General features: G+C 44.2%; 1 protein-coding gene across 2 annotated transcripts in view; it reads left to right on the forward strand.

Annotated features, from left to right (window-relative positions):
• SEC23A (SEC23 homolog A, COPII component) overlaps positions 1-12,729 on the forward strand; it is a 76,184-nt gene that overhangs the window by 46,483 nt on the left and 16,972 nt on the right. For both annotated transcript variants that reach the window (XM_083166861.1, XM_083166860.1), the window contains exon 13: positions 8,204-8,310. In XM_083166861.1, the coding sequence (XP_083022987.1) occupies positions 8,204-8,310 (107 nt within the window). The remainder of the gene's footprint in view (positions 1-8,203; positions 8,311-12,729) is intronic.

Here is a 12,729-nt window from a genome sequence, read left to right on the forward strand (position 1 = left end):
GCGCCATCCCTCTCTGCGCGCCATCCCTCTCTGCGCGCCATCCCTCTCTGCGCGCCATCCCTCACTCTGTGCGCCATCCTTCTCTGTGCGCCATCCTTCTCTGTGCGCCATCCTTCTCTGTGCGCCATCCCTCTCTGTGCGCCATCCTTCTCTCTGTGCGCCATCCCTCTCTCTGTGCGCCATCCCTCTCTCTGTGCGCCATCCCTCTCTCTGTGCGCCATCCCTCACTCTGTGCGCCATCCCTCTCTGTGCGCCATCCCTCTCTGTGCACCATCCCTCTCTCTGTGCGCCATCCCTCTCTCTGTGCGCCATCCCTCTTTCTGTGCGCCATCCCTCTCTCTGTGCGCCATCCCTCTCTCTGCGCCATCCCTCTCTCTGTGCGCCATCCCTCTCTGTGCGCCATCTCACCCTGTGTGCTCTCTGTGTGCCATCTCACCCTGTGTGCCATCCCTCTCTGTGCACCATCCCTCTCTGTGCATACTGGCATTGCACTAGATTATGTACTGTCACTACTACAGATGGTTTATTGCCGTAAGTACTAAATTATGTAAATGTAGTCAGTCTTATGATCTGCTTTGTAAATGCCTCACAAAAAATACAGTACAAAGAGCATACTGTAACTACCGAATATAGTGGAGTTATTTACAGCGGAACCCCTCAGGCGGCTGATCTGTCCATCATATGACACACAGATAGAATGTGCAGCAGGTGGATACCTTACATATGTGTGCATGTGATAGTAAAAACTCATACTAAGGACCATTACAGTCAGACTGTCGCTGGGGACACAGGATCCTGCTAGCACTCTTCGGCTGCAGTAATCCCACATACACACACACACACTAGCAGACCTGGCCGTTCTACTATATGTGATATGGCAGCCTAATTCCTTGCCCCAGGTATAACAATGTGAACGATTCAGTAATACTATGATTTGTGAGGATTTAACACAACTCTGTTAATAATGTGCTATTTTTACAGTACGGAACCCCAAATGTTTATAAATAACTGTCAAATTGTTCAGTATGATTAACCCGTTTGAGTGCCAACATCTCTGAGAGAGATGCGCAAAATGTTCGCTAAAAATCCCAGCGTCTCTCACATCTGTTATATAAATTCAAATAAAAAATGTCATGTAAAAAATATATCTAAAATATATTAATATATATAAAAATATATATAGTATATAAGGTAAACCTTGCAGGTCATTATGATGAATAAAAATGTTTCCACACCTATTTTGACAAATTCCCTTTGCACTCAAAGGGTTTATCATTGGGTATATTTTAAATGACACTAGTGGTTTTTTTTTTCTATAACGTAAGATTATTATTAATATTTTAAATAAGGAATTAGATATTGTTTACCAAGTAATAACAATAGAACGCATTTAATAATTGTTCTATTGTAGTTCATAAGCGCTGCGTAATATGTATGGGCTAAATAAGAAACTGTTAATAAATAACATACAATCGATTTCCTCAGACAAGACTTTCGGTAACTACCCTAAATGGAGACGGGCGAGGTGTAGTTTTAAAAGCCCTGCTGTAAATGAATCTCTGCAAGCTTACGCTCTCACACGTCTCTCGATGTGGTTAGTGGACGAAAACGGTTTACTTTAAAGACATTACATAGCCGGAGATAGCAAACAGAATTTCAGCTCCGAACAGAGGTGTATTTGAATAAATGATCCATTTAAATCCAGGTAACACGTATAAGCACCCGTCTTAATTATTTTTAGAAAGGGTGCACGATCTCCTTACAGGAACAATTTTAGGTCTGCGTTATGTCTAATGTGTAACATCTTTAAGGCTAAACCTTTTCATGGAACGTGCCCGGTGAAGCCACCAACTTACCTGCTAGCGACTTCCATGCATGAGGTTCACAGCAGGATTCTTCTAGTGGTGGAGCAGCTGGAGAGGCTTCCGCAGGTTTTTGGACATGGATCGCAGCCTGCACTTTAGTGGACAGTTGTATAGTGGATGTGTATGGATCAGTAATCATATGACATGCAGCAGCATCCTGTTTTATCCAGCAGCGATCACTCGCTGACTGAGGAACACAAATATCTAAGCCCTAGAGACACAAACTCAAACAAAGTATTCCGCCTGCTTGTGCGCTTTTATTGCTGTGTGCATCTTATGGTTAATTTCCTCCCCGCTGTAGACCGAGCTGCAACTTGTAGTGTAGCAACATGAGCTGTGACTGCAAATCTCACATGACATTTTATTATAGTGATTATAGCTGATGTCTGTCAATTTAATTTGAGCTCTGTTAATTAGCTGAGAGATGGAGGCAATCTTCCTGAGAGTATATTTAAAGTCTCAACTGTAATTGTGGCTAAAGAGGAACATGAAGAGGGGGGCAAACAGTGTGGCATTGGTGTGTCTAGAACTCTTACAAACTAAAAATACATATATTAGAGCTTTATATGTATCATTTTATATAATATTATGACATATGTTTATTATAATTACTCTTCGTTTATTATGGTGCCATGATGGGTCCACAGCACCTTAAAGTACTGAGTGAACAGAACTTACAGTATGAAACATTGCCGAACATCGATGGTATATACACTTTGCTGCAGTCATAGAGGGTTATTCAATCTGTGCCGTGATTTCCCGCCAGGGGAAATATCCGCACTCACCTATCCAATGCTGCCGTTAATGACAGCATTGGATGGTGTCAGATCCGACTTTTTAAAAAGTCGATTCTGTTTTTTTCCGGAAACAGCTGTGGTTTGTCGAGTTCACAGCCGGTTTTCAACAATACGCTGCCGCTTTCGCTGATTTGCAGACTTTCCGACACTCGACAGAGAGAACGTTGGATTCCGGCAATCAAGTTACAGTCAGAAGAAACAAAAACCGCCTCGGATTGCGACTGTCGGGAAGTACCGACAGTTGGCATCCCAGGTGGAATACCTCCCATAGTACTCAAATAAGGTGACGTACCCAAAGGTTAGGCAGCATTGTAGGCAGTATGGAGATGATATAAGTAAAGGAAATAAAAGAACATGAGCGGAGAGGGTCTCCCTCATGAGACCTTACATTCTACAGGTGAGGGGCAAACAGACAGAGATGACACAGAAGGGGAAGACAGAGAGGACGGAACAGGGGTTAGGATGACAGCTGTGTAGCTATATGGGGTCTTGAGAGCTTGTTTGAAGGTTTGTAGAGAGGTGGAGAGTTTCGTAAGGCAGAGGGAGAGAGATCCTGAGGTAGGGAGCAGCACATACTGTATATCATCTTGTATAAGAGGTTGGCTTTAAAGTAGACACTATTGTGTTTTAATGAGTTTTAAACACTGTACATGATGTACGTTGGCTAATGAGAAGAAATGTGTCTGATTCATATACCTCCCTGGAGTACTTACACCTTCGCCAGCTGTGCTGTGGGAGGCCATTTCATTGAGTATCATTTAGTGAAGCAAATGGAAGAAAAATACAAAAATAAGTACCATGCATGGAATCAAAGAAAGATACAATTTAGAAACAATACAAGTAAATGATTGAAATAAATAAAACCAAGGCAACCCGGCAACAAATAACCATGTCAGACATATAATAACCCAATAGAAGTCGTGATAAAACATCACACAAACTACATTGCATACCCATAGTTGGGGAAAGAGGTGGGGGATGTTGGGAAAGAAAATATATTTCAAATATTGTCTTCCTTCTGGTAGCACTGATAGCTGCCCCCTAGCAATATCGCCAAGATCACTTGTTTAGAGGTGAATGCAACATACTCAACTTTTGGCATATAACTGATTGAGGGCAAATGTATATGATCAAAGTACGTCATCATTAGCAGATATAGATTAGTCAACCTTATTCGTAGGATGTTCCACAGTTTCCTAGTTGTCCATAATGGGATTATCCTGTAATACAGGGATTATCTTCTGGTCATGGTGGTGGAGAAAATGCAGAAGATCTCTAGAGATGAGAAGGTTCTGCTCTACAGAGGTACTGGCATACAAGTCCGTGCCACGTAACCAGTTTCTCAGGTGGCACAGGAGAGCTGCCTGATTATATACTAACATTGATTGGTTTTAGTTTGACACCACTCATAAACCTATCCATGTTGGGCAAACAATTAGAATCTACTTCTTTTTTTAATCTCCCTAAATTGGGCACCAACAACAACACAAGTCAATGAGCATCACCGGGATTTATCCATGATGATTATAATACCTGTTAAGGGCTGAGGAATTCAGTTTATCAATTATCACCTGAAATGACGATTGAGGGTTTGAATCTTATAGGAGAACGTCATCTTCAAATTCCTCCATATCACCAATGCAAATACCACGGACTTGGACTACATTGGAGCAAATGGATGCAGGCATTCAGTGTGACAGTAATAAAACTCTTCTCATTTTCTTTCCTTCACCCTACATATATTTTAAAAAGAAAGGATGACGGTGCGCTACAGATCAGAAGGCTACCAGGACATATAATACGTTTTGACCTATTATTTGAGCAGCAGTCAAATGTGGGTACTCCAAAACCACATGGGAAACAGAAAAATATATAGAAGGGAGACTGTGCTAGAAATAATAGCAAATTTAATAAAAAATAAAACGCTAAAAACGCAAATATACATTACATATAGGCACTGTATATAACAGTTTTTCTCAAATATACTGTAAAACCACAATGAAATTAGATGACCGCGAATTAGAGGATGAATGAAGTGTAACTATTGGGATGGAGAGTCCAGAGGGAGGCTTTCTTCTAACATGGCAGAGATAATCCACAAATAACATTACTTTGAATGTATATAGAAACAGATGAAGTGTGAAATGATGGATGAAATTTTCAGTTTAACAGATGACGATGGATATGAGTGTAAATAAACACAGTTCCATTAATAGTTAGCAAGTAGATGAGTTAGTGCCTAACCCTCGCTACGATCGGCACACTATTTTATTCTCCCACCACGCCCTAGTGGGTGGTAGGGCATGAAATACCGCCTGTCGGCACATGTCGGCTCATAAAATAAATGTGCAAAACCTCATGTTGACCTGTCGATCTTTCCAATGTCGACCTAATACTTGTGTCGACCCAATGACCCTGTTGGCCTAACTCCATGTCGACCTTCATGCATGTTGACCCTTTGTATCATATTTATAAGTGTATGGTCCCGAATGCTCCTGGCGTGTATGAGGCCGCGTACCATGGTTTAAACTCACTTTAGTCTACCTTAATAGTTTTTGCCGCTTTTTCAAAGGATGTTAGTCACTCTGAGTAGGGATGCCAATCCCGGGGTCTGGGATTGAAAAATGCTCAATCCCGGGATCGCCATTCCTAATTTAAAAAATGCGCCTGTCCACCCACACCGGCCGCCCCACACATGTACTTACATGGTCGGGCGGTGGGGACGAGGCAGACAGCAGCGGTGCAGGGTTCCTGATGCCTCCGTGCGCGAGGCAGGAGCAGCAGAGCGTGCATGCGGTGCGGCTGGGAGGTGAGGTCAGGATCAGCGATGGGCGACAGTGTGTCCTCTTGCTGTCATCCTGGGCAGGCCGCACGCCTGGTCGGGAGCAGCCGGGCAGCATCTGAGCATGCGCAGTCTAATACCGGGATTGGATACTCCAATCCCGGGATTGAAATCCAGGACATTTTGGGGCCAAATCCCAGGATACTCCCAATCCCGATCCCTGGATTGGCCACCCTACCTCTGAGATAATCAAAGTAACTGTACAATGATCAAAGGGATTCTTTGATACAGTATTTCACCACCATTTATAGGGATGGATACCTCAAGATGAGTACAACATCCAAACTTGATTCAATATGATTTTATACACACGTAGAACTCATATTTTAGGGTACACATTAATAAAAGTTATCTTTTAAATTGTGATATTGTCACAGGACACAGGATATTGCTGATTCCCACACTGCTGTGCTATGCATGTACAGCTTGTGTATATATATATTTATATACAGTAGATCAATATTATGTGATCTGCTCCGTCAACGTTATTGTTAACAATTTTGCTTGAACTTCACGGAGCTCCAGAATCATAAATAGAGTGAGAACACACAAAACGATGTAACAAAAGAGAACGATAAAGATAATGACATATCATTTGCTTTACCAGGATCATCTTGTTTTATAAAAATGCCGTCGTTGTTTGTCGTTATGACTCACACTGCGTGCACACTGAACGATAGGCACCTGGTAGTCAACAACATAGGCAAAACTTGACTGCATTTTCAGACATCAGGGAGAGTCACTAAAAACCCCCTGGTGCGCTTGTCGTTAGCTTATAGTTAGCAGTGAGCGAACAAAACCAATCCTGCGAAATAAAACCTTATACCAAGCTTTGAAATATTTTGTCAAGAAATGGGATGTTTTGCACAATACAGCCACGTTTGTTGTTGTTGTTGTTGGTAGTAAACTATTTGACGATAAAAATAATCAATGCTCCATTTACCACTACAAACGGTATACATACTGTAGGGACTTTTCTCTCGCTCTGCTCCCATCTAGCAACAGTATGTTTTGCAGATGTGTCCACATACACCTACATTCCGTGCGCTACGAGTCGCGTTATACATTGTGCATGAGCTCTGTGCGACTTGGTAACGCAATGCTTTTTTTGCATGCAACTTTTTTGCATTACAATGTGTCTTATTTGCAAAACAATTGTGAACTAGAAGCAGAAGCAGCTTCTGCTGATTAAAATGATGAGGCTCATGCCTATATTTTGTGTGCCACCATGGTTATCTGCATACAAAATGTTACGTTACATGGTTTGCATTTGCACAGAAAATATAGACATGTCACATAATTTTAATCAACATGCGTGTGATTGCACCAGTTTGCTTATAAGATGCATTTTAACAGAAAAGGTTGCATGCAAAGGAGCTCGATGCTATCGAGTCACGTCGAGTCACGCCATGGCAATGGTGCAATTAGAAGGGTTGTTTAAACTGCAACAAGGCTAAAAGTATGTGGACAGATCTGTGTCGATCTATGTGCCTCTGGTTTGGTCTTACTCCGCCTCATAGTAATGTTTCCAGTCGGTCTTCTGGCCCACAAAGGAAACTGATGCTCAATGATGGGAAACTTATTGAATGTTGTTTTTTTTTGTTGTTGTTGTTGTTGTAAAATCATATATTATTTAGAGACGGACATAGGACAACGTAACCAGTAGCAAATGCATATTCATAGGTCAGTAGTACATAAACATTTAAATTAAGCTCCAATTTAGTTAATACTACTGGAAGACCCATTTGGGGAATGCGTAAAGATACCAGGGACAGGGGTTAGAAGAAAGGGAAAAGAAAGGGTGTGGCATAGGAAAACGCAGGGGGGTTTCTGGTTGCCTGGAAACCCCCTTCCTCTTGGCAAGTGCCTTAAATGATGACAACAATAGCACTGGTATATAATATGACTTGCCACCACATCATGCAGTGTAAGGAACAGAGCAGAGCTGCTGCACATGCCCAGTGTACCGGCATCTTCTACCACATTTACTGTATGTGTGGATCTGAGCCCTCAAACATCGCAATGGACCAGAGAGCAGCTGCCAGGAGGAAGAGACAGGAGCCTTACCATGAAGTGGAAGATTGTTAGCTTAGAAAGTGCAGTACTGGTTCTATTCTGTTTGTGTATTTATTATTCTATGTTTAAACATTTCCTGACAATTTTATCTTATTTAACACAGCCTATACTATAGACCATCTGTATTGTCAAATATTAACCATGTATTCCATACAGTATTCAGTGTATAAAAACATTTTCAGGGCTGTTACCTCTGCCCCAGACTCCATACTTCAGTGCGCTGCAGAGTGGGACATTTTGGATTACATTTGGAAACCCCCATCTGAAAATCCTCAATTTGCCACTGTCTGGCCAACACCATTGAAGAGGGAGAGGAAACAGGAGAGAATTAAGGGGGGTACTAGCTTGAAAAAAAGGATTACCAAGTGCCCCAGACCTTGTCAGAGGAGGTGTCCATGGATTCCATTCGGTGAACATACTCTAAAAATGTATTGAAAACGTATTATTCCGTTATACACTAAAACTATGGCAAGACATGCTGGGATGTATAGTTTCACAACAGCTGGAGGGCCACAGTTTGGACATGCCTGACTTATGGTGTTTACAAACTGTCTGATAAGTCCTAATACTGTATGGTCTTTTCGATGGATGCAATTAACACTTCTTTCCTCTTAATTGTGCAGCACAATGCTCCCATCCCACAAGGGGGAAGAGGTGCGATCCAGTTTGTGACACAGTATCAGCACTCAAGCGGACAGAAGCGGATCCGTGTCTCCACAATTGCAAGAAAGTAAGATTCTGCTGTTTTATAGACACAATTGTCAGGAAGATGGATGTTTCACCTGACACCTGGAGTTCTTCTTTCCCTCGAGTAGTTATGTGACCGTTTCCACCTTCTCCCTCCACACTGGTGTGACCAGCCTGACCCCTAGCATGTCACAGCAAGCCTGAGCTCACACTGTCTGGTCTCCTTGGAGTTCTCAGCTGCTCCCATCGTTAGCTGATAAATCATTCTGTATCAAGGTGGTATAGCCAGAATTATTATTATTATAATTTTATTTATAAGGCGCCACAAGTGTTTCGCAGCGCCGTACAAAGGAACAATACAGGGAAACAAAACTTGGCATAACATTGAATAAATAACAAAAATACAGTACAAATAAAGAGCGCCACAGATCAATACACATTACAGCCTAAATGTAAGTAGTGAGGACTCAATCAACATACAACTAGAGGCTTGAGGCCAATGATGGAGATGAGTATGCAGACGAAGATGGTCACTGAGTGTTGGAGTATAGGAGAGCTGTGAGTGAAATGTGAAGAGAAGTGGACTTTGACAACAGGAGGGAAGAGGGCCCTACTCGGAGGAGCTTACAATCTAGTAGGAAGGGGAGACAGACAGATTACAAGAGGTGCAAGCGAGGGGGTGGTGGTTAGATAGCAGGATGTAAACAGGAAACAGGCAAGGGGTCGGAGAACCAGCTGGTTTATGCAGTGGAAGGGTACGCTTTGATGAATAGGTGAGTTTTCAGTGCCCGTTTGAAGCTTTGCAAGGTCGGGGAGAGTCTAATGGAGCGAGGGAGTGCGTTCCACTGAAGGGGTGCAGCACGGGCAAAGTCCTGTACTCTAGCATGGGAAGCAGTGATCAGGGTGGAGGAGAGACGACAGTCGTCAGCTGACCGTAGAGGGCGGGAGGGTGTATGAATGGAGATGAGGTTAGAGATATATGGAGCAATGGAATTAGAGATGGCCCTGTATGTGAGTGTGAGGTGTTTGAAGAGGATTCTGTAGGGGAATGGAAGCCAGTGCAGATTTTGTTGAAGGGGAGTAGCAGAATTAGAGCGGCGGGAGAGGAAGATAAGCCTGGCTGCAGCATTGAGGACAGATTGGAGAGGAGCTAGTTGGGATTGAGCAAGGCCGGTGAGAAGAGCATTACAGTAGTCAAGCCGTGAGATGACCAATGAGTGGATGATCAGCTTAGTTGCACTCTGTGAGAGAAAGGGCCTGATGCAAGCAATGTTGCGTAACTGGAACCGGCAAGAATGGGCCAGCGTTTGGATGTGGGGTGCAAAGGAGAGGGAGGAGTCAAGAGTGACACCCAGGCAGCGGAGTTGGGGAACAGGGGAGATGATGGTGTTGTTAACAGTGATAGAGATATTAGTAGGGGGCATAGCTCTGGGTGGGGGAAAGATAATAAGTTCGGTTTTGTCCATATTCAGCTTCAGAAATCGCTCAGACATCAAGGTAGAGATGGCAGCGAGGCAGTTGGAAACTTGAGAGAAAACAGTGGGGGACAGATCAGGAGAGGAGAGGTAGATTTGGGTGTCATCTGCATAGAGGTGATATTGGAAGCCAAAGGAGTTAATGAGTGCACCCAGAGAGGAGGTGTACAGAGAGAACAGAATGGGGCCAAGGACGGAACCCTGAGGGACCCCGACAGGAAGGATAGAAGGTGGTGAGGTAGAGCCAGAGGCAGAGACTGAGAAGGAACGGTTGAAGAGGTAAGAGGAAAACCAGTTGAAGACTGTGCCAGAGAGGCCAATGTTTTGGAGTGTGTGGAGGAGGAGAGGGTGATCCACAGTGTCAAAGGCAGCAGATAGGTCCAAAAGGATAAGCAGGGAGAAGTGACCCTTGGATTTGGCTGACAGCAGGTCATTGGTGACTTTCACTAGGGCAGTCTCAGTGGAATGAAGTGGGCGAAAGCCAGATTAAAGGGGATCTAGGATGGAGTGGTCAGACAGGTAGCTGGTGAGACGCCTGTAAACCAGCCGTTCTAGTATTTTAGAGGCAAATGGGAGAAGAGAGATAGGGCGGTAGCTTGTGGGAGATAAAGGGTCCAGGTTAGGTTTTTTAAGAATAGGCGAGACCAGAGCGTGTTTGAAGGGTGAGGAAAAGATGCCAGTAGAAAGAGATAGGTTAAAGAGGTGAGCAAGGTGGGAGCAGCCAGTGGGGGAGAGGGAACTGAGGAGACGGGAGGGGAGAGGGTCCAAGGGACAGGTAGAGGGGGGAGAGGATGAGATGAGGGAGTGGACTTCCTCAGCTGTAGTAGGGCAGAAGGATGACAGAGTGGGGTAGTTGGTAGGGGAGGATGATTGGGGTGGGTGGGCAGCAGAGGGGGTATGGAAGGAGATATCATGTCGGATTACCTCAATTTTAGAGAGGAAGAAGGAGGCAAAGTCAGTGGCAGTGAGGGATGAAGGGAGGAGGGGTGGTGCAGGGCGAAGTAGAGTGTTGAAAGTTTCAAAGAGACGTCGGGGATTGGAGGAATGGGAAGAGATGAGAGATTTGAAGAAAGATTGTTTGGTATAGGAGAGAGCAGCGCTGTAGGAGGAGAGAATAAACTTGAAATGGAGGAAGTCTTCCAGAGAGTGAGATTTCCTCTAGAGGCGTTCAGCAGAGCGTGCACATTTTTGCAAGAATCAAGTTATTTTGTTGTGCCAGGGTTGTGGTTTAGAACGTCGGAGGGGAACAGTGTGGAGGGGGGCTACAGAGTCGAGAGCAGAGGTGAGAGAAGAGTAATAGAAAGAGGCAGCCTGGTTGGGGCAAGTCATGGTTGAGAGAGGAGAGAGGAAAGTCTCCAGGGAAGACAGGACAGTGGGGTCAAGAGACCCGAGGTTACGTCTGGTGACTGTGGGTCTGGGCAATGAGGGGAGAGGGGAGGATGAGAGGGTGAAAGAGAGCAGATTGTGGTCAGAGAGTGGGAAGGAAGAATTAGAGAAATCAGAGAGATTACAATGGTGGGTGAAGACTAGGTCAAGGGAGTGTCCGAGATTATGAGTGGGGGTGGAGGTCCATTGAGAAAGTCCAAAGGAGGTAGTAAGGTCAAGAAGGTTAGAGGAGGCAGCATTATTGATGTCAATAGGAATGTTAAAGTCACCGAGGATGATAGAGGGGAGGTCAGAGGCGAGAAAGTGTGGAAGCCACGCTGCAAAGTTATCAAGGAAAGGGGAGCAGGGGCCAGGGGGGCGGTAGATTACAGCCACAAGGAGGTGAATGGGGTAGAAGAGGCGGATAGTGTGTACCTCAAAGGTGGAGAATGTGAGGGAGGGCTCAGGTGGGATGGCGCGGAAGGTGCAGTTGGGGGAGAGGAGGATGCCCACTCCTCCACCCTGGCGGCCATCCGGTCTGACCGAGTGTGTGAAGGAGAGGCCTCCATGTGAAAACACACAAGCCAGAATGTGAAAACACAGTCTGTAGATTAGGAATATATACAAATAGGTAGACAGTTATTTTTTTGGAAAACAATTAATACAGTGTTCTCACTGCGAGTGAGAAATACACGGCTTTTACCTGGCAATAAAATGCCGGGGACTAAAGGGACGGACCCCCGTTCTCACTGCAAGACAAATTCCCGGGTGAAGAAGTTCTACCCCGTAATTTGCCTTTTAATACTGGTTTTTAAGCAGTGAGAACGGGTCAACCCGTGTCTGCATACCCGGATCTCAAACACGGGTAAAAAGAAGGGTTTTACCCGTGTATGAGATCCGGGTATGCGACCCGTTCACACTGCAAAAAAACCTGTGTTAAAAGCCAAATTTACGGGTCGACATGCTAGACCCGGGAATTTGCCTGCAGTGAGAACGGGGTATAAGTAATTCCGGCATCACCGTTATGCACAGGCCAGTCAGATGGAATTAGTCTGATTCAGAATTTAGCAGCTTTCAGGATTATCATCGTACAAATCTCAAATTTCCCCTCGTCGTCTAATTTGATACAGATTACCATGTGGCTGCAGTCATTAAAGTTTGATTATTATTATTTTTTTAAATACATAATTTGCATTTTCTTGCTTTGCAAAAAGATTAAAAATACAAGCGGATATTAAATTATGTATACACAAAAAAAAAGAAAGAGAGGGACTGAGTCTGGAGGGGTGCACTTGTCTAAACACAGGGCCTTATTCTGGTTCACTTCTTCTGGCAAATTCTTTCTTAGATGGACAAAACCATGTGCACTGCAGGTGGGGCAGATGTTACTTGTGCAGAGAGAGTTAGATTTGGTGGGGTTTTACTTCAAAGTGATATCTATATTGCAGTGTAAAAATAAAGCAGTCAGTATTTACCCTGCACAGAAACAAAATAACTCACCCAAATCTAACTCTCTCTGCACATGTTACATCTGCCCCACCTGCAGTGCACATGGTTTTGTCCACCTAAGAAGGATTTTGCCAGAAGGAGTGAACTAGAATAAGGCCCACAGTCCCTGTCCT

This window comes from Crinia signifera, chromosome 12, assembly GCF_055691185.1.
Source record: "Crinia signifera chromosome 12, ASM5569118v1, whole genome shotgun sequence".
NCBI lineage: Eukaryota > Metazoa > Chordata > Amphibia > Anura > Myobatrachidae > Crinia > Crinia signifera.